The 26,746-nt window shown below is 42.8% G+C and overlaps 1 protein-coding gene across 3 annotated transcripts in view; it reads left to right on the top strand.

Moving 5' to 3' along the window:
• scube3 (signal peptide, CUB domain, EGF-like 3) overlaps positions 1 to 26,746 on the top strand; it is a 252,461-nt gene that overhangs the window by 200,472 nt on the left and 25,243 nt on the right. For all 3 annotated transcript variants that reach the window (XM_083769221.1, XM_083769219.1, XM_083769220.1), the window contains 2 exons: positions 6,639 to 6,761; positions 20,946 to 21,062. In XM_083769221.1, the coding sequence (XP_083625347.1) occupies positions 6,639 to 6,761; positions 20,946 to 21,062 (240 nt within the window). The remainder of the gene's footprint in view (positions 1 to 6,638; positions 6,762 to 20,945; positions 21,063 to 26,746) is intronic.

Here is a 26,746-nt window from a genome sequence, read left to right as displayed (position 1 = left end):
TAAAAACCTCATGTTTCTTATGTCAGTATTTAATGTCGAGGACCCCAAACATTATATGTAATATTATGCCGCCGACCCCCATTTTGAAAATATGTACAGGTAGTTCCAGGGACCCAGAAGCAAAGATTTGAGTAAAGAAATGTTGGTTCTGAAAGAATATATATTCAATGATTTGCGGCCCCATTTTCACGACTTTTCAAAAATAGCAGACCTACAAGCTCATAGTGCGCCACTCGGTGGCGCGCTATGAGCTTGTAGATCTGCTATTTTTCAATAGCTAAAGTATGTCATAATGCTATAAACACCAAGAGGGGTTCCCACTTCCCGCCCAAGATGGGTTAATTATTTCAGGAAGGTGAATCTAATGTTTCAAAGTTGTACATGCCCAACATTGGGACACCAGGTTGAAAGGGATGAATTATGGATCAATGGATGTGGGGTGGAGATCATAGACTGTAATGACATTTAAATTACACAGATTCATCTGTAAAAAAAAAAGCACGTTATTTGTTTTAGCCATAGGGCACCCCGCCACCCCGATCCCCCCCACATCCGAAGAGTGTGTCCCAGGCCAAAAGGCTGCAATGGCCCCGGCATGCGTATGCGTGCAAATCAGGGTGGAGTGTGTGTCACTTACTACACGATAAACAGTCTGGATAAATACTGTATCATGAATGAATGATGCAGTCAGAATAAACTCTCGTCCATAATATAGTCCAAAAGATGGGACCTCCATTATTGTTCAATGGAAGCTATAGCTACAAAAATGCATCCAACATCTGTAGCTAAACAGTTGAGCTGGTTTCAGGTTCAGCTATAGCTACAAATATCCTGTGCAGCTTTGTATCTTCGTATCTTTAGTTAGTTAGTTAGTTAGTTAGTTTCATTTATTGTCCACGTGTGGAAATTCGTCTTCGGTCTCAAACAGTAAAAAACAAACGGTTACAACAACAGTGTGAAGTGTGAAGTGTGAACCCAGCATTACTCTCAATGCATTGTGGTATTAATTTCCATAAATATAAAGTATTTCTTCCTCCTGTGATGCGTGGTGGTTCCAGGTCGCTATCAGACCACGTCTCTCTCTCTCTCTCTCCTGTGACTCAGCTCGTCTCTCCACTCCGTCAATGTTGTCAGTCCTGTCAGAGCCGTTCTCTTCATCTGTCTGTCACAGGCCTTATCTCTGACCCTTCAGCCCGCTCCACCAGTGGCGTGCACAGATAGACACTAGGGGGTGCTAGAGCACCCCCTGCCCTTTTGGCAATGTGCTCAAAAAACTTTTTAGTGTTACCATGGTGACATTGATCAAATCTTGAAAAAAAAAAAAACGCATCTACTATATTATTTAGGCCCCCACAATAAAGTTATATGTTTCTATGTCAGTGGTTCTTCGATTTAAAAAAAATAGCAGACCTACTCGGTGGCGCGCTATGAGCTTGTAGATCTGCTATTTTTCAATAGCTAAAGCACCAAAATGGGTTCCCGCCCCAAAATGCGCTGCACAAGGTGCCCTTTTTTTCACTTGAGCACCTGCCCCTCTAAATGTCTGTGCACGCCACTGCGCTCCACACTTCATCCCTCACACAGACTCTCTCTCATTTGTCTTGTCAATCGATCTATACCTCCGTCTAAGTACTAGAGTACTAGCCACTGGCCACCGCCTCCTCCTGTAATTATCTAAGTGGACTCTGCACTTCTTCTGATGAAACACTTAAACTCTGTGTCCCTTCACTGCCGTTCAAAATGTTACTTAAATGCAAAAGCATTGGCATCAAAATATACACCAAAGTAAAGGTACGCATAAGACTGAAGTATAAAATAGGGTTAATGTATGTTTTGTATTAATAATGTATATCGGCAAAGGAAATAGTTTTCAAATAATTGTAGTGGAGTAAGAAGTACACCATTTGCCTCTGAAATAGTGGGGTAGAAGACAAGTGTACATTATTGAAAGATGCAAATTCTCAAGTAAAGTAAAAGTACCTAAACAATTGACTTAAAGGACAACTTTAGTTTTTTTCAACGGTTCATGTTTTAGGTTGTTATTAGAGAAAGTAGAAGATGAGTGTTTTTTAGGGATTTTAGCTGTTTTTGACAGGGGGGTGGGGGCATTCGAGCATTGGGCTAAATATGTATTTTTTAACACAATTTTATGGTGATTTCTTTTTTTATGGTTTACTATAGTCCTAATAAACGCCAGGAAATTACATCTGGTTACAGAAGATCACAGGATCTACTGAATGTGAAGGTAGCCTACTGGGGGAAGGCTTATACTGTGTGTATAGGCTCAATATGTCAGTTTGACACATTCAATAGATCCCGTGATCTTTTGTGGCCAGATGTAATTTCCTGGCGTTTATTAGGACTATAGTAAATAATAAATAAAAAAATCACCATAAAATTGTGTTAAAAAATACATATTTAGCCCCGAGCTCGAATGCCCCCGCCCCCCTGTCAAAAACTGCTAAAATCCCTAAAACGAAAGAAAGCAGCAAATGAAAGAAAATTAACACTCACCTTGTAGTTTCTCAACCTAAAACATGAACCTTGGTTGAAAAAAACTAAAGTTGTCCTTTAAGTACAGTACTTGAGGAAATGTTACTTTCTACTGAGTCATGCTTTCTTTGGTGTCTCTGTCAGTGTCTGCCCATGAATCCCTCCTCTATCTCCTGTTACCCTCTGCCTCTCTTCCCAGCAGCAGCAGCATAATATTTCCACCAAACATTTTCTAATGCCATTCGTTTGTTATTTTCCCAGACAGCCTATCTTTCTTCCACATTATCATAATATTCATGTTTCTGTACGCCGCTGCGCTTGGCATGTGCGTCCCTCTGCTCGAGCTTTACCTGTGCTGTCAAACGGTTTATACATAATAATAACATTTATACATCATGTCCAATAAGAAGCTTTACCTGTGCTGTCACGGTTTATACATAATAATAACATTTATACATCAGGTCCAATAAGAAGCTTTACCTGTGCTGTCAAACGGTTTATACATAATAATAACATTTATACATCATGTCCAATAAGAAGCAGAAACATCCCCGTGAAGTGGAAAGAATTATATTTAAAAAAATGAAACAAAAAGGAGAAAGAAAAGATATTGTATTGTTGCTGTCAAAAAGATCTCCATATTTAACACATTCTGACCTGAGATCAGATTCATACGAGGTTTCCACTGGACACACACTGGTCTGATTAAACGTTTTATATTTTGTTCATTATAAAAATAAAGTGCTATACTTGTGCTGTGAGCCAAGGACGGATTAGGCCAATAAAGGGCCTCAAACCCAGTGCCACGCGGTCCAATTTTCCTGAAAGGCCCCGAGAGCCAAGGGCCCCACTGGCCCAGTGGCTAATTTGGCCCTGCTGTGAGCTTGTCAATTTGCTATTGTCGCCTATGATTTTTCTTAAGTGAAAGTACGTATCTGTGGGTTTTATTGCGACCAAAGGTCGCAGATAACTATGAAATCTTGCGTTTTTGTCACATAACCCACAATTCCCGTCACTCTGTCATGAAGTCGCAATTCTCATCACACACACACCGAAGTGTCACGAAGTCTCGTGACACTGCACGCTTCTCGCCCACAGGCGTCTTAGTGGTATCGTCGTATCGTCGTATTATTATCGGGGACTAGACTTTTGGACATTCAATGTTCTTCAAAATGGGGGTCGTCTTATAAATATTCGGCACAATAAATACGGTAATAAGAACTTGTGACTATACACGACAATACAGATTATTTTCCTGAAAAGTAACATACATACAAGGTTTCCACCCACCCACCCAGAGAGAGAGAGAGAGAGAGACACCCACCCAGAGAGAGAGAGGGAGGGAGAGATCGAGACACCCACCCAGAGAGAGAGAGAGAGAGAGAGAGGGGTAGAGAGAGAGAGAGATGGAACAGAAAGCATCGGAAAGCCTGGGGGCCTGAGCTCGCGTTCCCTAACAGGAAAGGGAATCTGTTTCCCGTGTAAGGGCTCATAACATTATACTAACAACTCTGATAAAAAAAGTACGTTGGCTTTTATTAGTTTGGGCTTTTTTAGAGAGGAAACAAAAAGAGCAAAACAAACCCAGACAGGCCGGCTGGCACGAGAAGACACAGAACTTCGCTTCGCTCGCTTTGTGCGCTCGCTCGCTGGCTGGCTGGCTGGCGGGGCCAGAACCCTCGGAGGAGCGGATTTATTTGAGTCCATTTTCTGATGCGTTTATTTCAACCAGATGATGCAGACTTCCTCCCAGAAGGACGAGGACACCTCATTTATTATTCAGTTTATTTTTATTTTTTTATTAACCCATTTTGGGCGGGAACACCTCCTTTTGGTGTTATGTTATAATTTAGCTATTTAAAAATAGCAGACTTACAAGCTCATAGCACGCCACCGAGTGGCGCGCTATGAGCTTGTAGGTCTGCTATTTTAAAAAGATCTTTATAATGTGGCGCAAATCATTGAATATTATATTTCAGAGCGAACATTTTTAACTAAAATATTTGCTTCTGGTGGGGGGGGGGGGGGGTCCCTGGAACTACATATTTTGAGATGGGGGGGGTCCGTGGCCCAATAGAGATAATTCTGGGGGTCCTTGACATGAAAAAGGTTGAGCACCACTGACATAGAAACATGGGTTTTTCAGAAAACTGAAGCCTTTTTTGTATCGACCTCAGTCCAAAATGGGTTAATCAGAACCACCGTTCTGTCCCGGTGATGCCAGAGCCACACGGTCCGGTCCGGTGTTCAAAGCCCGGGTATCAGAGGATGATGCATCCATTGTCAGTTAAGCTGGCCAAAGTATCTCTCCCTCCCCTCAGTACTTGAGTCATTGTTGTCGGGCAGAAATATCTTCTCTCCATATTTGAACATCCATATCCCCCCCCCCCCCCCCCCCCCCCAGCGCGGCGGGAATTCAACTCGGGACCTTCTAGGCGTGAGGCGACATGCGTCATATTTGAGCACCCTCTAACCCAGCAGCCAGCCCAGAGGGGGTACAGATACAGATATTGGCTCTCTGCGGAGGATAACCTTGACAACTTGAGACCTATATAACGTCACTCTTCTGGTGGCTGATATTTTGCACTGTGAGCTTTGAGATCGGCTATAGTGGAGCGCAAGAAAAGGAGAGGCCCCCGGGAGCCTCCGAAGAGCCTCAGAGCCTCAGGAGACGCCGCTCAACTAAGTATTCAACTGGTTTTAAGGGTATAGGAACACTTGTAAGGTTCAATATGTAAATCTTTAAAATGTAGTGGAGTGAAAGTCAAGTATTCTTAAAAAAGAATACTCAAGCTAAGTACCGATACTCAAAAAAGTACTCCGTTAATGTGTCCACCACTGGAATAACGCCGAGAGGAGAGAGTGAAGAGGAAGATGGGCTGTGATGAGATGCGATGCTTTATTGTGTGATGAGGACTGGGTCTGATTACAACCACACACACGCACACACACACACACACACACACACACACACACACACACACACACACACACACACACAACAATCGACACTCTTTGACTCCCTCTCATCATCATCTGAGAGCCGAGAAGGGAAATCCCTGAAGCCCATTCTCTGAGCGGCAGCCAAGCCACGCGTGCACATAGCAGACATCTTCCAGCTCCCTGAAGGCTAATCCATAACTTCACAGCATGCTCGCCCTGTCCAACATTAAAACAGTCTTTAATCTAATCCATAACTTCACAGCATGCTCGCCCTGTCCAACATTAAAACAATCTTTAATCTAATCCATAACTTCACAGCATGCTCGCCCTGTCCAACATTAAAACAGTCTTTAATCTAATCCATAACTTCACAGCATGCTCGCCCTGTCCAACATTAAAACAATCTTTAATCTAATCCATAACTTCACAGCATGCTCGCCCTGTCCGACATTAAAACAATCTTTAATCTAATCCATAACTTCACAGCATGCTCGCCCTGTCCGACATTAAAACAATCTTTAATCTAATCCATAACTTCACAGCATGCTCGCCCTGTCCGACATTAAAACAATCTTTAATCTAATCCATAACTTCACAGCATGCTCGCCCTGTCCGACATTAAAACAATCTTTAATCTAATCCATAACTTCACAGCATGCTCGCCCTGTCCGACATTAAAACAATCTTTAATCTAATCCATAACTTCACAGCATGCTCGCCCTGTCCGACATTAAAACAATCTTTAATCTAATCCATAACTTCACAGCATGCTCGCCCTGTCCGACATTAAAACAATCTTTAATCTAATCCATAACTTCACAGCATGCTCGCCCTGTCCAACATTAAAACAATCTTTAATCTAATCCATAACTTCACAGCATGCACACCCTGTCCAACATTAAAACAATCTTTAATCTAATCCATAACTTCACAGCATGCTCGCCCTGTCCAACATTAAAACAATCTTTTCCCCCGACCAAGTGCCGTGTAGGGAACGCGGCCCGCTCGCAACACAAAACCATAAATCGAGCTCTGCGTCAATCCGAGGCGAGAACGTTGATGTCCCGTTAATGTTTATGTTTGTGTAAATGAACAATGACATGTTCTAATGTGTTCCTCTGCATGTTCTGTGTTTGTGTAAATGAACAATGACATGTTCTAACGTGTTCCTCGTCATGTTCCCTCGCCTCCTCCTCCGCCAGACATCGACGAGTGTCGCCTGAACAACGGCGGCTGCGACCACGTGTGTCGCAACACGGTGGGGAGCTTCGAGTGCAGCTGCAAGAAGGGCTACAAGCTGCTGACCAATGAGAGGACCTGTCAAGGTAAGGGCTACAAGCTGCTGACCAATGAGAGGACCTGTCAAGGTAAGGGCTACAAGCTGCTGACCAATGAGAGGACCTGTCAAGGTAAGGGCTACAAGCTGCTGACCAATGAGAGGACCTGTCAAGGTAAGGGCTACAAGCTGCTGACCAATGAGAGGACCTGTCAAGGTAAGGGCTACAAGCTGCTGACCAATGAGAGGACCTGTCAAGGTAAGGAGGCGTGTTCAATTAGCTCTTCTTCCGACGCCCATAAAAAAGGATGGTGAAATGGTAATATTATATAGGCCTCTCTCTCTCTCTCTCTCTCTCTCTCAATATATATATATATATATATATATATATATATAAAACACATTACGGCTAAAAGGATAACAGAAAAAGTGTTACTGTACCTCTGTGGCGCTGTTTAACTAGGTACATTTTGTATCGTATCCTGTTGGTACTGTATATTGGTACTGTATATTGGTGCTAATGTGGGCATACTCGATCACTGTCATTTCTGCAGACAATCAAAGGTAGAGCACGTTGGTTGGCTTCAACTGATGAAGCAACATCGGTGACATGCAAGCCATTCAATTCATGTTCCTTGTTTTTTCTACCCGTAGTCGGCAGCCAATTGAACAGAGCCAAAAGCTTTCTATATTTGTGCCAGTGATTTGATTCCAATGACATGACTCTCATCTCTCTGGACAAGACGTCACATCAGCTCCTGCTAGAATCGATAAGAGAGCTGATAAGCCAAAAATCATATTGATTTGCTGGTTCTCAATAACTTTGCGATCGATTCCATTAGGATTCTTGAGCCCATTTCCCAGCAATGAGGAGGATGTATAGCGGTATGGCCGCCGCAGATAAAGAGTTTTGCCACGTCTAAAAAGCACAGGTGTGGGGAATTAACCGTCGGATCTCTCAAAACGTCCCTTAAGGTTTTGGATAAGTCAAGCCTCTCTTGTACGTAATCCACAAACATCTGGTGAGAGAAGACATGCAGGCCGGCTAGAGGAATGAATGGAAAACCAGATGACATGCCTCTGAGATGGTCTTTGTGTTCCTGATGTGGTCAAATCAATAGTCTGAGTCAGAGCCTGGTACACATCACAGGCACAAGAGGCACAGCATTCAATGTAGTCTGTCAGGCGTAAACCTCATAAACCTCTAAAATATGTTACTTTCTAGGATTCAAATAAAACAAAACGGCAAAAGTAGCAGATCGGCAAGCTGAAAATGAGACACTTTTGAGCATGTAGATCTGCTAATGATGATGCTTTTGTACAACGCTGTAGTATGATCATAGGTGACCAGGTCTTCTGCTGTACATCTCCATGTCTGTAGTATGATCATATAGGTGACCAGGTCTTCTGCTGTACAGCTCCATGTCTGTAGTATGATCATATAGGTGACCAGGTCTTCTGCTGTACATCTCCATGTCTGTAGTATGATCATATAGGTGACCAGGTCTTCTGCTGTACATCTCCATGTCTGTAGTATGATCATATAGGTGACCAGGTCTTCTGCTGTACAGCTCCATGTCTGTAGTATGATCATATAGGTGACCAGGTCTTCTGCTGTACATCTCCATGTCTGTAGTATGATCATATAGGTGACCAGGTCTTCTGCTGTACATCTCCATGTCTGTAGTATGATCATATAGGTGACCAGGTCTTCTGCTGTACAGCTCCATGTCTGTAGTATGATCATATAGGTGACCAGGTCTTCTGCTGTACATCTCCATGTCTGTAGTATGATCATATAGGTGACCAGGTCTTCTGCTGTACATCTCCATGTCTGTAGTATGATCATATAGGTGACCAGGTCTTCTGCTGTACATCTCCATGTCTGTAGTATGATCATATAGGTGACCAGGTCTTCTGCTGTACAGCTCCATGTCTGTAGTATGATCATATAGGTGACCAGGTCTTCTGCTGTACATCTCCATGTCTGTAGTATGATCATATAGGTGACCAGGTCTTCTGCTGTACATCTCCATGTCTGTAGTATGATCATATAGGTGACCAGGTCTTCTGCTGTACATCTCCATGTCTGTAGTATGATCATATAGGTGACCAGGTCTTCTGCTGTACATCTCCATGTCTGTAGTATGATCATATAGGTGACCAGGTCTTCTGCTGTACATCTCCATGTCTGTAGTATGATCATATAGGTGACCAGGTCTTCTGCTGTTCAGCTCCATGTCTGTAGTATGATCATATAGGTGACCAGGTCTTCTGCTGTTCAGCTCCATGTCTGTAGTATGATCATAGGTGACCAGGTGTTCTGCTGTACAGCTCCATGTCTGTGCAATGTCTCTCGAGACAGACTGTGACTAATGAAAAGAGGGTGCTGTTTTTCCTTTTGTTTTGCCAATGGGTACCCAGATGGCCAGATTGGTGCATTGCAGTCCCCAAACACCTGAGAGCGCCACAGTCCATTGGTGCTTTTAAAAACGGACTACCACACTAATAATAATCTATTAGTAGTAGTAGTAGTAGTAGTAGTTGTTCAGTCAGATAATTCACAAATAGATTTACGGTATTGTCCCGAATTTAAGACGACTCTGATTTTTCAAGACTCATTTGAGTTCCTTGAGTCCTACAGTGTATTTGTATGTCAGCCTTTACAGGCCCATTTGGTTCCATTTGTACACGCTTACAGTATATATCCCCGTAAGGGGCCATTTAACCCCCTCAAAAACCCCGTTTCCAGTGGGCCAACATGCACAATGTCAGCACCCTGACTCTATTTGACCACAATGGAACAGATGCAAGCATCATTGGCAACGCCTGTGAAGGACATTTCTTTCAAATATGGCTGCTGCTGCTGCGCATAGAGCGCTATTACTAGGAGGGGGGAGATCGCGTCATTTTGTGGGTGAACTATCCCTTTAAAGTTTAAACCCATAAACGTGTGAGCGTCGACATGGGAATGTAGACCACAGTTTCTTGCCGTCATCACCTCAGCCACGCGGAGGCCTGGCGGCATGCAGCGCTCTCTCTCTCCATGTTGCTTTGAAACACTGTAGCAGTTGGTTCGTAGTCGTCGACACACTAGCTTGTTTCGTAGTCGTCGACACACTGTAGTTTGTTTTGCAGTCTTTTGACACACTGTAGCTTGTTTAGTGGCGTTGTGTAGTTTTGACAGGCTAGCTGGTTTTGTTTTAGCGTGGTGTTTCTTTGACACACTGTAGCATGTTGTGTGTAGCGCTGTTGTTTTGTCTTCAGTTTGAAGGGGTTTTGGCTAACGTCGCGGCGTTGAGTGAGGCGGTGTCAGAAGTAACACGCTCTGGTGCGCCGCACCTCACCGCTTACCCACAACACACACACACACACACACACACACACACACTGCACTGACTCACCTGCAGTGGTGGAAGTTTACTTAAGTAAAAGTAAATGTAGAAATACTCTGTTAGAAGTTAAAGGCCTGTATTCAACATTTGACCAGAGTAGAGGTATTGGAATCGAGATGTACTGTACATGGCAGTACCAAATTAAAAGTACTTGAGATTTTTCAACTTTTCAAATAAAATCACTCTTTCGAAAATAGCAGATCTACACTAGAGGCTCATGATGTTGTTGCCCACATTGTGAGATTGTAGATCCGTTATTTTCAAAGTATAACATATAGTAGTAATAATATATCTACATACAGTAACTGAAGTTTTAATAAACTACTCCTCTCTCTCTCTCTCTCTCTCTCTCTAACACGCACACACACGCGCGCGCGCTCACACACACACACACATTCACATCATACCTCGCCCGCCCCGTGCTCTCCTGCACTGAAATGACAGACAGGCCAAGTGGGAGCGAGAGCAACACGCCCCGACAATAAAAGTCCAAATTCCTCTCAATTAATCCTGTTTCTGTAGAGTCGTCCCTGTCTGCAGTAGGCGTGTCTCTATCACTGACATAATTACTTTAATCATAGTAATAATGACTGCAGTGCTTTTGGGGGTGGGGGGTGGGGTTGTTGCAAGAGCAGCACACACAATAGAACATTGCGTAAAGGTGCCGTTAGCGAGAGTAAGTGTTAAATACCCACTGAGCAATAGCCGGCTATTAGACGTGCGTCTAAAAATGGGATAAAAAACGTCTAAAAATGTAAGTTTTTTTAGACGATTAGCGGTTGTTTAAACGTCTATATATAGACTGTTTATATATATAGACGTCTAATCAACCGCTAATGAAAGTCTAATCTAAGAATAGACATCTAAAAAAACTTTCATTTTAGACGTTTTTTATCGCATTTTTAGACGGCCCTTTAGACGAATATTAGTACTTGAGTTGGTACTTGGTCTGCTCTTTTGTTTCCACTTCCAAGCCAAACGTCTTTGCCGATCCACAAGCTGACAGTGGGTGAAGATGCAGAAGACATTGCAATTTGCACCTCATAACTTCTGATTGAGGAGACCATTACGAAAGGGGTTCGAGGGAGTTCAAGAGGTTAATGTGCAAAAACTAAAATAAAGTACCTATCATACTCTGAGTAAGGGACCCTCACGGTTCCTTGGTTATAGTCTGTAACTCTGAGTGTGGAGCAATTTACAAATGGAACCAAATGGAACCTTAACACGTCCAATTCGGTTCCATGTGTGCACTCTCACAGTAACGGTGGTTCACTGAAATTATTTCTGTAACGCTTTGAGAACCATTGCCCTGAAGGGGTCCCAGGACCCCCTGTCAAAGACCCCAAGGGTCTCAGAATGCTTGTCATATGTTGCCATCTACGGTACACTGCAAACACAAGTCTATAGAATGAATAGCATCTAATCATAAAATGATATCCAAAACAGAAAAAGCTCAAAATGTGCCGATTTGCTGCACTGCGTTTCGAGCTTGTAGATCTGCCACTTTGGAAATCATTTCCGTGACTCTGTATAGTATGAACAAGTAGGGCGTTAACAAACAAAAACAAAAATAATAATAAAATAAAATAAAAAAGAATATATAACACAAAAACGCTAAATATGGACATGAGAGGTTTCCGGGGCCGACAGCAACAAGTTATTATAATAACCCGCATGGAATTTGCAACCTCAGCCTTTTCATCTTCGACATGAGATTGCTTGGGGGGTTTAAATTATCGGCGGCTGGCGTCTAACCCTGCCAAAAGAACAGAACAACATGTAAACTACTGTCTGTGGACATTAGTTTGGGGGGTTTATATTATCGGCGGCTGGCGTCTAACCCTCTGCCAAAAGAACAGAACAACATGTAAACTACTGTCTGTGGACATTAGTTTGGGGGGTTTATATTATCTGTGGCTGGCGTCTAACCCTGCCAAAAGAACAGAACAACATGTAAACTACTGTCTGTGGACATTAGTTTGGGACTTTGGGGGGTTTATATTATCGGCGGCTGGCGTCTAACCCTGCCAAAAGAACAGAACAACATGTAAACTACTGTCTGTGGACATTAGTTTGGGGGGTTTATATTATCGGCGGCTGGCGTCAACCCTGCCAAAAGAACAGAACAACATGTAAACTACTGTCTGTGGACATTAGTTTGGGGGGTTTATATTATCGGTGGCTGGCGTCTAACCCTGCCAAAAGAACAGAACAACATGTAAACTACTGTCTGTGGACATTAGTTTGGGGGGTTTATATTATCGGCGGCTGGGGTCAACCCTGCCAAAAGAACAGAACAACATGTAAACTACTGTCTGTGGACATTAGTTTGGGGGGTTTATATTATCGGCGGCTGGCGTCTAACCCTGCCAAAAGAACAGAACAACATGTTAACTACTGTCTGTGGACATTAGTTTGGGGGGTTTATATTATCGGCGGCTGGCGTCTAACCCTGCCAAAAGAACAGAACAACATGTAAACTACTGTCTGTGGACATTAGTTTGGGGGGTTTATATTATCGGTGGCTGGCGTCAACCCTGCCAAAAGAACAGAACAACATGTAAACTACTGTCTGTGGACATTCGTTTGGGGGGTTTATATTATCGGCGGCTGGCGTCAACCCTGCCAAAAGAACAGAACAACATGTAAACTACTGTCTGTGGACATTAGTTTGGGGGGTTTATATTATCGGCGGCTGGCGTCTAACCCTGCCAAAAGAACAGAACAACATGTAAACTACTGTCTGTGGACATTAGTTTGGGGGGGTTTATATTATCGGTGGCTGGCGTCTAACCCTGCCAAAAGAACAGAACAACATGTAAACTACTGTCTGTGGACATTAGTTTGGGGGGTTTATATTATCGGTGGCTGGCGTCTAACCCTGCCAAAAGAACAGAACAACATGTAAACTACTGTCTGTGTACATTAGTTTGGGGCTGTTCTTCTTCCACTGCAGGGTGCATGTGAGGTGTCAGGATGTGTGTGTGTGTATGCAGGGTGCATGTGAGGTGTCAGGGTGTGTGTGTGTATGCAGGGTGCATGTGAGGTGTCAGGATGTGTGTGTGTGTGTGTGTATGCAAGGTGCATGTGAGGTGTCACAGGGTGTGTGTGTGTGTATGCAGGGTGCATGTGAGGTGTCAGGGTGTGTGTGTGTGTATGCAGGGTGCATGTGAGGTGTCTGAGTGTGTGTGTGTGTGTGTGTGTGTGTGTGTGTGTGTGTGTGTGTGTGTGTGTGTGTGTGTGTGTATCTGGGTTTGAACAGTCATGGTGTTTCCCTTGGCTTTGTCAGCACAGCCCCACCGTAGGCCCGTCAGCCTATAGTGGAGGACGGGACGGGACCGGGCACGTCTGGGCCCGGCCCAGTGTGAAGGTAGCGCCTCGCAGCATTCCTCACCTCCCCCCCCCCCCCCTTCCCCCCAGTGGTGGAAAGTAACTAAGTACATGAAGTACAAGTACTGTACTTAACCCATTTAGGCCTGACGTCAACATTAAAAAAAAAATATTTTAAACTCTTGAGTTTTTTTAAATACCTACAGTATGTTTTCTGTATTAGTGGTGCTCAATATTTCATGTCAATTGGACCCCAAAAATTATATGCAATTGGTTTCCGACCCCCCCATCTGAAAATATGTTGTCCCCAGAAGCAAAGATTTCTGTTAAAAATATATATGTGTGCCACCATTTTCACAAAATTTCAAAAATAGCAGACCTACAAGCTCATAGTGCGCCACCGATCTGCTATTTTGGCTAAATTAATGATAATGGCTAAATTATAACATGTTTAAAACACCAAAATGGGTTAATGCAGCACTACGTATGTAACCTTTTTAATGAGTGAATAACATGTGATTTTGTCCAATCTGTATGGTGGTCGGTAGAGTACGTTAAAGGGATTGTGACATTAAAAAAAAGGTTTTGGAACTGTTCTTGTTTTTTTTTAGGTTTTCTAATCTCAATTGCACCCAAAAAACATGAACTTTTAACATTCAGTAGATTTTCTGTGATCTGGGGTTTTCTGGCTCAAACAGGTGCTCTGATTTGCCGGCAGTAAGTGACATCACTTACTGCAAATCCCATATATGTCAATGGGATTTGACAGCAGATGTCACTGTTTCACTGTGTTGCCTGTTTTCATTGTAGCTCAAAAGGCCCAAAAAACCCCAAAGAAAACTTCAGACCACAGAAAATCCACTGAATGTTCAGGTTTTTTGGGTGTAATTGAGGTCATAAAACCTAAAAGAAAAAAGAAAAAGAAAAATAAATGAAAATGAATGTCATAAAACCTTTAATATAACTTGCATTGTGTCTCCCTGCTCTTCTATTGAGACATGACCTTTGACACGACCCTGTTTCTGGTTTGACACAAAGGTTGAATCTGAACGTCGAGATTTAATACATCCCCTGAGCAAAGAAAAATTAGAAAAATAATAATAGCCTAATAATAATCAGCGCTTGGCAAGATATATGGGTTCAAATCGTGGGTAAGAGGAAAGTTACATGTATTTAGTTTACTTTACTTAAGTATTTACAATTTCCAGTAGATTGGCAGTTTGAACTCTTTTACAATGTTTTTTTTAAATAGTAAAATACGGTAAGGGGTACATTTACTGTAGCTCCCTATGCTTTTGTACTTGTACTCGCGTCTAATTCTCATAAGGGCATTCATTGTGTGGGAGTTTCCCCCCTTATCAAGATCCAAGTTGTCTTCTCTCTTCCAGAAGCGGGCCGGCAGCAATCTGAGATGATAAAAAGGCTCTTATCTCTTCAGTGTAAACAGTAAATTGGTAAACAGACAGTCATTGGTAAACAGTCATTGTCCTTCATTGTCTCAGTTGGTCTATCGTTAAATAAAAACCTTATTTGCGTTTCTCCCTGATTGTTATTTTGGAGTGGTGCTGTTAGGTTGTGAAATAAGACCTGGAATAGGTGAGGAAGCACAACTGTAAGCAAAACGCCCATCCAGCCTGTCTGTTTGATAGCATCACTGTCAGACAAGAAAGCTTGTATCTACTATACCATTTTGACCTGGGAACGCTTCTACAAATGTCTTCTAAATCCTCACAGTTTTCTGAAAAAAACCTATGTTTCTATGTCATTGATGCTCAACCTTTTTCATGTCAAGGACCCCCAAAAATTATATGAATTTGGCCGCCGACCCCCGTCTGAAAATATGTTGTTCCATATGTTGTTTCGTCGACTAAAACAAACGGAATAAGTGGTAGGAGGACGCTCCACATGTGCTTTACCCCCGGATATGATATGATAATGATATGATATGATAATGATATGATAATGATAATGATATGATAATGATATGATAATGATATGATATAGTACTTCAGTTCACACTGAAATTTGTCTTGCGACACAGCAGCCAAGTATATGCAGAACACATACACACATTTGACATAACACAAAGAACAAGACCATTTACATACATAAAGACATGAAGAGAAGAGCAATATCCACCGCTTAGATTACCCCGTGGCTACTACAACTCCTGATTAAGCCTCAAGGTCGACTGGTGGTCAAAGGACCTCTTTAGTCTGACCTTATTGTATGCTGGTACACCATATCTCCTTCCTGAAGGCAGCAACCTATATTCTCCATACAACACATGCCTAGTATTAGAGGTGATATTCCTTGCTAACCTTAGGATGCTGTTATCATACGTGGATGTATAAAGTCTCTGAAGTTGTTGTCCAACAATCTTTGAACAAAATGTTCAGTTGTTGCAGCAGTTGAACAGTTGGATCATTTTCAGAGCTTCCGTATCGCTCCGTGAACAACATACGAGGTTTCAGCCTGACGTGGATGATGAATGATATCCGTCCTCCTAACAGGGTGACATATCATCACAGATGATCATAGCAGTGACAGAGCTGCTCATAACTGTACTCGGAGAGATCAGATGTTCTGATCGAGCGAAGCAGTATAACCCATTCTGACCGGGCACCCATTTTGGTGTTAGCATCATGTTATACTTTACCTATTGAAAAATAGCAGATCTACAAGCTCATAACGAGCTTGTAGGTCTGCTATTTTTGAAAAATCGAAGAACGACTGACATTTTTAGAATCTGATCTCAGGTCAGAATGGGTTAATCAGACCAGTGTGTTGTCCAGTGGAAACCTGGTATGAATCTGATCTCAGGTCAGAATGGGATAACAACAGCGCTACTGTGTGTCTGCTCCTCTGGCCGTGGACACGCTGCACGTAGACATCCGTATAGCGGATCCCTGCATGCTGTTACGCCGCGTCCTAGAGAGCCACGGCGGTAAATAAGGGCTCGCAAACTTTTGACCTCAGATCTATCTGATGACGCGTTGGTTTGTGACGTTGTGTTTCACAGTCAGTGAAAAGAAGCCTGTCGTGCGTCTGGTCTTAATGGAATGTGAATGACCCGCGCGGACACCCGCCTGAAAGGTGTAGCACAGTAACGTGGTCCTCTGAGTGGTTCCATCCCTATACACCAGGGGTGCCCACACTTTTTTAAGTGGTGCAACCACTTCTACATCCAGCATGCAATGTCCGTGTAGCTGTGTACCTGTTTGTGATGTACCTGTAACCTGTGTGAGCATGAGTGGTGTGCGCATGCGTGAAATTGGAACGACAGAAGTATGTGACATGGCTGCCACCTGCTGGACGCAAACGATACAGAGAAGAAATTGGAACGATACAGAGAAGAAATTGGAACGATACAAATTGGAACAATACAGAGAACCAATAGACGGGAGTTGCACCACTTGGGTTCACACTGGTGTGATTTTGACTTGCGAGCTACTTTCAAAATGACGAGCTCAACAAGATCTACCCACCAAAAAAGCTAGCGGCGCACTTGAGAAATAAAGGGGAGGAGGGGAGGAAATGGAACTGGTAAAGTTTTAAAATATACTGTATATATGCTACTGACTATCTGTTTCGCAACACACTTGAAAACAAAGACTTGCATTGTGGGTTTGAGCTGACAGGCACTTTTTTATGTCAATCAAGTCACCTTAATTCAAGTGGCAGGTGCAAAAATACATTTTTATATTAAAATAAAATTGTAACTCACCCGGCATCATTTGGAACCCTCCTCATGGAACCCTGTATTTCCCTGGACCTCCAGACCCACTGGAGTGTTTCCAGTGAGCCAAAACATGCACAACATCGGCATCCGACTCCGTTTGACCATGCAGAACGGAACAGAGACTTCATTGGTGTCATTGGTCAACACTCAACACCTGCCCAGTTTCTTCCCGCTGTGCATATAGATAGAGCCTATTGTTTTATTCACGGTTTGCTCTATATTCTGATTACATTACATTAACTTTTGGAATAGCTGACGTCTGTCTGTATGCAGCCCACTGTGCTGCTGCCTTACAAAAACACTGTTGCTGTGTGTGTGTGTGTGTGTTGTGTGTGTGTGTGTGTGTGTGTGTGTGTGTGTGTGTGTGTGTGTGTGTGTGTGTGTGTGTGTGTGTGTGTGTGTGTGTGTGTGTGTGTGTGTGTGTGTGTGTGTGTGTGTGCGCATGCGGACTGTGAGTGGACTGTGAGTGTGGTGTTGTCATGGTGAGTCATGGACTCCTGTGCTTGGTATTGACCTCTGAATATTGAACGGTTTGAACCGATGTGTCAGACTCCCAAAAAAGCATATTTTATGTTTGAAACCATTCAGCTCCCCCCCCCCCCCACATAGAGAGCGATATCAGGCCGCATTTTAACCCATTCTGACCTGAGATCAGATTCATAACGAGGTTTCCACTGGACACACACTGGTCTGATGAACCCATTCTGACCTGAGATCAGATTCTAAAAAATGTCAGTCGTTCTTTGATTTTTCAAAAATATCAGATCTACAAGCTCGGTGGCGCGATACGAGCTTGTAGATCTGCTATTTTTCAATAGCTAAAGCATAACATGATGCCGACACCAAAATGGGTTCCCGTTCAGAATGGGTTAAAGCCTGTAATATTTCTTATTAAACATAAATTGAAACAGCCAGTTGAATCACCTCCACATTACCTTGATCAATGAAACTACGCCGTCTCCCTTTTGCCAGATTGCTGCAATAAAACAATTTAGGAGCTTTTTTATTCATGTCCAGGCCGTTCTGTCCGCCTCTCTGAAAGCTGATAGTCGCTCTTGTGAAAGAGAGCGGTGAAGCATTGAAGTGAAAAGGTTTCATTCTCTGGCCGATTCATACTCCTATTTTAGAGCCGAATAAAAGTCGGTTCGGCTCTGTAGAGCCTACAATGTGACGTCATTTGAGGTTCGGGGGGGGTACCATCCTAAAGTCGGCTCTTCTGACGAGCCAAAATCATTTTGGCACTACAGCGGTAAAATAGGAGTATGAATCGGCCCTTAGCCTGACATAAACTAACTGTTAGTCAATGTCACACTACACTATGTCACTCTGCGTGCGTGCGTGCGGAGAACCGACTGGCCGATCGACCGACCAACTTCAAACACAGCGTGCAGATAACCCATCGCTGTGTCATTATCCCCACAGCGTGCAGATAACCCATCGCTGTGTCATTATCCCCACAGCGTGCAGATAACCCATCGCTGTGTCATTATCCCCACAGCGTGCAGATAACCCATCGCTGTGTCATTATCCCCACAGCGTGCAGATAGCCCATCGCTGTGTCATTATCCCCACAGCGTGCAGATAACCCATCGCTGTGTCATTATCCCCACAGCGTGCAGATAACCCATCGCTGTGTCATTATCCCCACAGCGTGCAGATAACCCATCACTGTGTCATTATCCCCACAGCGTGCAGATAACCCATCGCTGTGTCATTATCCCCACAGCGTGCAGATAACCCATCACTGTGTCATTATCCCCACAGCGTGCAGATAACCCATCGCTGTGTCATTATGCCGACAGCGTGTTGGTCCGACTCGCGCCGCATGCCAAGTCACGTAGTCTGAATAATAACATAATAATAACTAGACAAAGTGGCAATCGGCACAGGTCTCCACCAGGGCAGGTCAGGTTGTGGCCTCATGGTGGCGCTATAACAGGCTTTTGAGGAAGATTTGGGCCGGAGGTTCGTGTTGGAGGGATGCAGGTACAATGTTTTTCCATGTGTGCATACATAAGTTGTATACAGATCGATGCAGTTATAGCTAAAAACAGGAATTGGCCTGTTATAGCGCCACCGTGAGGCTGATTTTGAGGAAAAAATTGTGGCATGTCGTCTTCGGCCTAGTGAAAATGTGCGTGTATAATTTAACGGAAATTGCACACTGTGTTTGTGATTTGTGGCCTTTTTTCGAAATGGACGAATCGTGTGAGCTTTGGAAGCCAATCTTAGCCAAACAGGATGGAAGATGGGAAATGGTGCCGCTCCGTGTTGATCACATGACTATGGAGATAGTGTATACCGATTTGCGTGAAATTTGGATAAAATCTGAAGGAGTAATAATAGAAAATGTGTTTTACATATGTCGGCCTCCTGGTGGCGCTATAAAGAGCAGATGTGAAAAATTCCAGGCAAAGGTTTTTCCTTGGCCTCTAGGGAGTTGGCATACAAAGTTATCCACAGATCCGTGCAGTTAGAGGTAAAAACACTTTTCGGCCAGTTATAGCGCCACCTTGAGTCTGAGTTGAAATTGTTCATGTGGCATTTCGTCCTCGGCCTAGTGGGAATGTGGGTGCACAATTTCACGGAAATCACGCGATGTGCTCATGATTTGCAGCATTTTGTTTGAAACTGAGCACTCCTGTGAATTTTGGAAGCCAATCTTAACCAATCAGGATGGAGTGTGAGAAATCTGAAAGACCGGTTTCGTTGAATGGCTCTAGAGAGACTGTGTACCAATTTGCGTGATGTTTGAACAAAATCTGTAGGTGTACTGTGCAAAAACTTGTTTTGCACAAAGCGGCCTCCTGGTGGCGCTATAACAGGTCGTTGTGGAAAGTTTGGGGCAGAGGTTCATCGTTGGCATCCAGGGAGTGTGTGTGCAAAATTTGGCATCGATCGGGTTAACGGTGGCCGAGATTAGCTGCTCACGGACGGACGGACGGACGGACGGACACACGGACACACGGACGGATGGAGTGCAAAACATACTCTCCCCACATGCCTTCGGCCTGGTGGAGACAATAATAACTGCACTGGATCAATTTTTTTCCATTTCCTGAAACGTAACTGTTCTGGTTATGAGAATATACATTATACAGTAATAATATTTGCAAGGCGGTGAACAGGGGAAGTGACTGACAGCGTCTTGCAGCAGGTCCATTCAGAGCTTGAGCAGAGCGGAGTCTTTCTTTCCGAAGTCCTTGTTCGCTGCATTGAAATGGAAAAGTGCACCGGTGGATAAGAAGTCAATGATGTCTATTCTACCCAGGGGTGAAAGTGGTTTAAAATTATTGCCAGAGCTATACCGCGGAGCCGTCACTCAACAGACATTAATACATGTCATCAACAAATCCAAATAGCTATATTTACAGAGGAGGAAATGGGGAAACAGTATCAGTTTATGGACCCTCATTTCAAGGGGAGTAAATATCTTCCTCCACGGATGCTTTTTGAAAGAAGCCTTCACATCCAGTGATGATTAATGGATGGTGTCAGGGCATATTCCTCATTTTGGTCAATAGAACGAAAATATTTGTGCTAAATTTGAGGGTTACCAGAAGTGCTCCCACTGGTTGTTAGACCGGTATGAGGGCACTGTCTCTCTTGAGTATCTTAGATACCAATCCCTTTGCTATTTGCTTAACCCTGTCTTCTATCCTGACGCATCCCAAACTAGCAATGTGTGTTGGAATTTGATGCGTCCTAGGCTTCAACTCTAAATCATCACTTCTCTCTCTCTCTCTCTCTCTCTCTCTCTCACCAGACATCGACGAGTGCTCGTTCGACCGTGCCTGTGACCACTCCTGTGTGAACTCAGCGGGCAGCTTCCAGTGTCTGTGTCACAAAGGCTATGTGCTGTACGGCCTGGCCCACTGCGGAGGTACACACACACACGCACACGCACACGCACGCGCACGCGCACACACACGCACGCACGCACGCACGCACGCACACATGCACACCTACAGTGCAAGTTTAACACATTGCGCTAGGCGATAATTGTCGAGTCGTGACTGAAATGGGGCCCTCAGTGTTAATTGAACTCTGAGAGTCCCTGGTGGACCTGAGAACTAGTACACTGGACTCCTTTAACCCATTTAGACCTGAGGCTGATCTAAAAAACACTTTCTAAATCCCAAAAAAAGAGATCGGAGCCCTAATAGTGAATCAGGGTCATACATACTGTGAAGAATTTGTATGCATAGATAGATATCACAGATTTAGTTATAGTATTGAATAGATTATTGAATGATATTTAGTATTGATGGAAAGGGGGTGGGAGCAATAAGCTATGCTTCTTCTCACTCCTTTTGAATTAGCTTTATTTTATTATTTTGTACTGCTTGGGTTTTTTTTTAATTGCTTTATTCAAATAAACATTTCAATTAAAAAAATAAGAAAACCTTGAGACTTGACATCCAAAGTAATTGGGTCTTATGATCAAGATAAGAACATTATAATGCTGTGTAATAAAATTGGGCAAGTCTTTGCCATTGACACATTTTGTCCGCGTACGGACATATTGATGTAGCCTGGCTAAAGCCAGACCGAATCAGCCGGTGGACGACAGTGTGATTTGAGATTGATGAGCCCTGATCTAAATCTATATGGGGTCATGATCGGAGGCCCGTTGGGTCTCCTTTCTCTCTCCTTGTTCTGTCTAAATATAGCAACACACAGAAAACACTGCATGGAAAGAATAATGGCTTCAGGAATAATCTCCTGCACAGTGACAGTCTGTATGGATGACACACTTAAAGCAGACATTTACATACAGCTCTGTGGACTAGAAGGAACAGCTTTACTGATGTATATGTTATGAGTCCTTCCTAGTCTGGAATGGAATGTCTGATCTTTGGCCGTGTGTCCATGGAAAGTTATTTTGTTATTATTATTAAAGCAGACATTTACATACCGCTCTGTGGACTAGAAGTACAGCATCACTGATGTATACATATGAGTCCTTCCTAGTCTGGAATGGAATGTCTGATCTTTGGCCGTGTGTCCATGGAAAGTGCTTTTGTTATTATTATTAAGGGACCAAGCCAGTCCCGAAGGGACCTTGGTCCCTTATTGTTTTTGTCAATTTTTTTCCTCCTTCTTCGATCTCCTTCCGCCAAAAATAGCAGTTTTAGCAAAACTCTGCAATATGGTATAGGGCCATGCCAAACTGTGAGGATGCGAAGCCCACGACCATTGGCCAAAGGGTAGCGCTATAGCATTAAATTGAAAATGCAAACTTTGAACGCGCATAGCTCATGAACCATTTGACCGTTTTTGATACACAAATACGTCACTTTGATACACATGATACAGTATACGTCTCCTCATGCCGAACAACTTTCGTGTTCTGACTTTTTTATTTTTTAAATGTTTTTTTTTGTGGCTTTCGCCTTTATTTTATGGAGGGACAGACAGTAAGTAGGCTGTCAGGAAATGGGGAGAGAGAGATGGGGGGGGGGGAGACATGCAGTAAAGGCCGTCGGGATCGGGAGTCGAACCCGCGGCACACTGCGACTGGATTACCAGCCAAGGTGCCTGGACCGCTGAGCCATGGCCCAGGCCAGATCATACAGCTTTTTGCCATGATTTATTCCTTTTTGTGTAGCAGGGTTTATGGAATCATGGACCGGTAGCAATAATAATAATAATAATAATACCATGGGAATATGAAATGAAGCTACGCTGGCGGGAACTCTGTCAAAAGGTGTGTTCCTCTGCTGGCAGCATGAAGAACACACCTCTCCGCTGTAGACATCAGGAAAACATTTATGGCAGTGCTTCTCAACCAGTGGTGGAAGTACATTTAGGACTCAAGTTTGCTCCTACGTACTTTGGCAATTAAAAAAATAGCCCATGTGAGCTTGTAGATCTGCAACTTTTATACCTACTTTTCTTACTCTGTATCTGTGACACTAACTGCTGTGCTGCCTCTTGGTGACTCAGTGGGATCAATAACCCAGCTAACCCAGCTCATATCGCGCCACCGAGTGGCGCGATATGAGCTTGTAGGTCTGCCATTTTTGAAAAATCGAAGAACGACTGACATTTTTTTAATCTGATATCGGGTCAGAATGGGTTCATCAGACCAGTGTGTGTCCAGTGGAAAACCTCGTATGAATCTGATCTCAGGTCAGAATGGGATAAAGACCCAGGCTATCTATAGATCTAGATACTAACAATGATCTTCTATTGGGCTCCGATCCAGAAGAGGTTGAGAACCACTGTGGGACAGAGAGTCAGAGACATCATAGCTCAGCCCTCCGGCTATACGGAAATCATTTATGACTCCTGTACCGATGTATGATTTACCATCTTCATTCGTTTTTTGATGTCGGAGAATGTTTTTAATGTTTTTTAAAACTGGCAAGCCGAGCGTATCTGTAGGCTAAAAGCACACACACAGAATATGTACACAAAGCAATTCAAAGTCCTTTACACATTTCTGTCTGGTTCCCAGGCATTAAAAAGGCACTGAAAAGCATATTCAGAATACTTGAAAAGAAATAAAATAGAGAAATAAAGATAAATAAATAAAAGAGCACAGGTCAAAGTGAAGTCATTCTCTCACTATCATCCGTAAACATGTATTCAACAGGAGTGTCATATTTTGTATATTTTGTCCTTGATTTCAAACAATATTCTGCTAGATTAGAGTTTAAAGCTGCACTATGTAAATGTCCTCTTCTACCACCGGATTTGAACCCGTTTTCCTGCACAAGTACTGACCCTTTTACCATTGAGCTAATAGATACAACCACTCCAATTGTATAAGTTATATTGTAATAACATACAGATTGGACACATTTTATTCATGAGAACAACGCTACGCGCAGTGCTGCTTTAATTACTGAGAGCCATTGAGTACTAGGGGAGGGCGATTTAATTGGCAAAACAGGAATTATAGGGGGTTTTTTTAAGTCGATAAGGAACCATAATTATACAGACGCACGCACGCACGCGCACACACACACACACACACACACACACACACACACACACACACACACACACACACACGCGTAGTTACTTTATGTTTACGCCACTAGATTTGAAGTATTGTCGTTTCTACCAATTCAAACGCACCCTTGAGCCCTTTTTCCCATGAAATACAGAATAATGATAAGCTCTTGGACAAAGAATCATTTAATTGCCCTTTTGTAAAACTGACAAAGAAATCAATGTTCTCTTTGATTCAGTAGTTCAGTGTTCTGGGGACCACCAGTGGTCCTTGAGGGGGTTCCAGGTGGTCCCCATGCTAAATGATGGAGAGTAGGTAACCAAATGGACTCTTATAGATTTTTTTACCTCTTGAGAGTGTAACCTGAAACCAAATGGACCTGTAATATTATGCTCTCAAGAGTTAAATTATTGTTAAACATCTGCCTTACTGAATTTAAAATAAGTCTTCACAATAATTTAGTAGAAGAATTGTTATTTTGATCAACGTTTGACTGTTATCCCTCCTATGGTACAACATTAATACAGCATAGAATTGTGGATAAAATCTAATCCAACGACAACAGAATATTCTATGTTTCGGGTCTGAGAGGCTAAATCTCATCAAATGGCTCAAATGCCAAATAAATAATGGACCCGATATGAAAAGAGTGATGCAATGTATCTGCATGCATGGATCATGTATTTCTTTCTGTAAACCCTACACTACAGTATATCGTCACTTTAGGGTGGAAACCTTGTATGTACAAAATAGTTACTTACAAAATAGTTATACAAGCTCTTGATAAGTGATTAAATATTACCACAGTAAAATAAAATACACAGAAAAAAGGAATATGCAAATATATGAGCTGGTTGGTTGGCTATTTTTGCACGTTTGTGTGATGCTGTAGTGTAGTATGATGAAGTAAGGCATTAATACAAATAAATAAAAAATATACTTAAAAATATGAAATAAGGACAATGTGTGTGCCTGTGATTACCACTAACCCTGTGAGTAACAATACTGCTGACCCCAGGTGTCTGTACTTTTATCTATACCAAATCCCTTCACTGAAAATAGTCAATCTACTGTACCAGCAATGTGTCAGACTGTGTACTTGTTATCTCTCCAGATTCCAGAAAGCACCCAAAACTATTTTTTTGTTCAGGCCTAGAAGTCAGAATGATGTTTGTGCTGAGCTCAGCGCTAACTGCTTACAGTACATCGGGGGTTGTTATCTATGAGCAGTATATCTCCAGTAGGAGTTGCATCATTATGACCAATACATTACTCTGTGAAAGATGGGATACTTGTTGACAAAATGTTTCTGAAGCTGTAGCAACACTGCTTTGTCAGCAGTCTGTAGAATGAGGACATCTCTGACTCTGACTCTAGACCAGTGGTTCCCCAACTTTTTCGTGTCAAGGACCCCCAAATCAACATGTATTATAGGCCACGGACCCCCCATTTGAAAACATGTGCCAGTGACCCCGATGAGGGAAGATTTTTACGGCTCTAGCAGCGATTTTCACACGCATTAGACTACGGACCCTAACCCCCGATTTAATGGCATTTCTACCTCCGGTACCCCAATTTATATTGTAAAACCACTGTTCATTTAACTGTTAATTTTCCCAAAGTGGGGTCGCCGGACCCCACTTTGGGAACAGCTGATCTAGACCAGTGGTTCTCAAACTTCCGTTCAATAACTTCTTCATCCATGGCACCCATGCATTACATTGTTACTTTTTAGCTCCTTACATCATTTATGTCATATTATGGCATGTTGTAAATATAATTGTAAATATTTTACCCTAAGATACAGTATGTCACGAGGAAAACTTGAGACAATATCCGTTTCCATTGAGACAAATGGAAAAGCTATTTTTGACGAAGAGATGTGTTATATTTAAAAATAACTCATGCAGGTCCGTTTCACTATAGCTGGTGAAACTGAAGTGATATTAATAATAATAATAATAGCTCAAATTTATATAGCGCTTTTCTATATACCCAAAGCGCTTTACACAGGAACACTAGGAACAGATTTTAATAAGAAAAAAAACAAAGCAAAACGGATACAACAACAGTACAGGGTTAAAAAGATAAAAGGATAAACTCCAAATATTATCAACATTTGCACCCACTTTGAGAAACCTTCACCTAGACACATCTCTGTGCTTTACGAGTATGCTTGACGTAGCAGTAGCAGACATAGCAGTCGACGTAGCATCAAGGATGGCAATTAAGGCAACACAGTTGGGCAGAGTTTAACAATGTTTATTTTCCCCAAGTGCAGAATAAGTGACAAAACAAAGGAGACCAAATATCTCCTCAGAGACTGACAACTTCCTCGACCAGCAGCAGACAGCAGCAGACGGCAGACGCTGGGGAGATAACGAAGGCTTCCATTTAGTGTATCACAGACGTTTTCTCAAACTTCATTTTTGTAGTTATTATTATTCAGGGGAGCTATAGCCCTTCCAATGTCTGCCTTTTGAAATGATGTCATATGGCAGCCATGGACTTTTATTATTTAGGGCACTGTTAAACAAACATTGACCAATATAAATACATCTTGTGACTGCATGGTTTTGTTTTAACCCTCTAACACCCGCATT

The sequence above is a fragment of the Protomyctophum parallelum genome (genome assembly GCF_964188405.1).
Source record: "Protomyctophum parallelum genome assembly, chromosome: 7".
Classification (NCBI taxonomy): Eukaryota; Metazoa; Chordata; class Actinopteri; order Myctophiformes; family Myctophidae; genus Protomyctophum; species Protomyctophum parallelum.
This window is presented reverse-complemented; position numbering and strand designations above follow the sequence as displayed.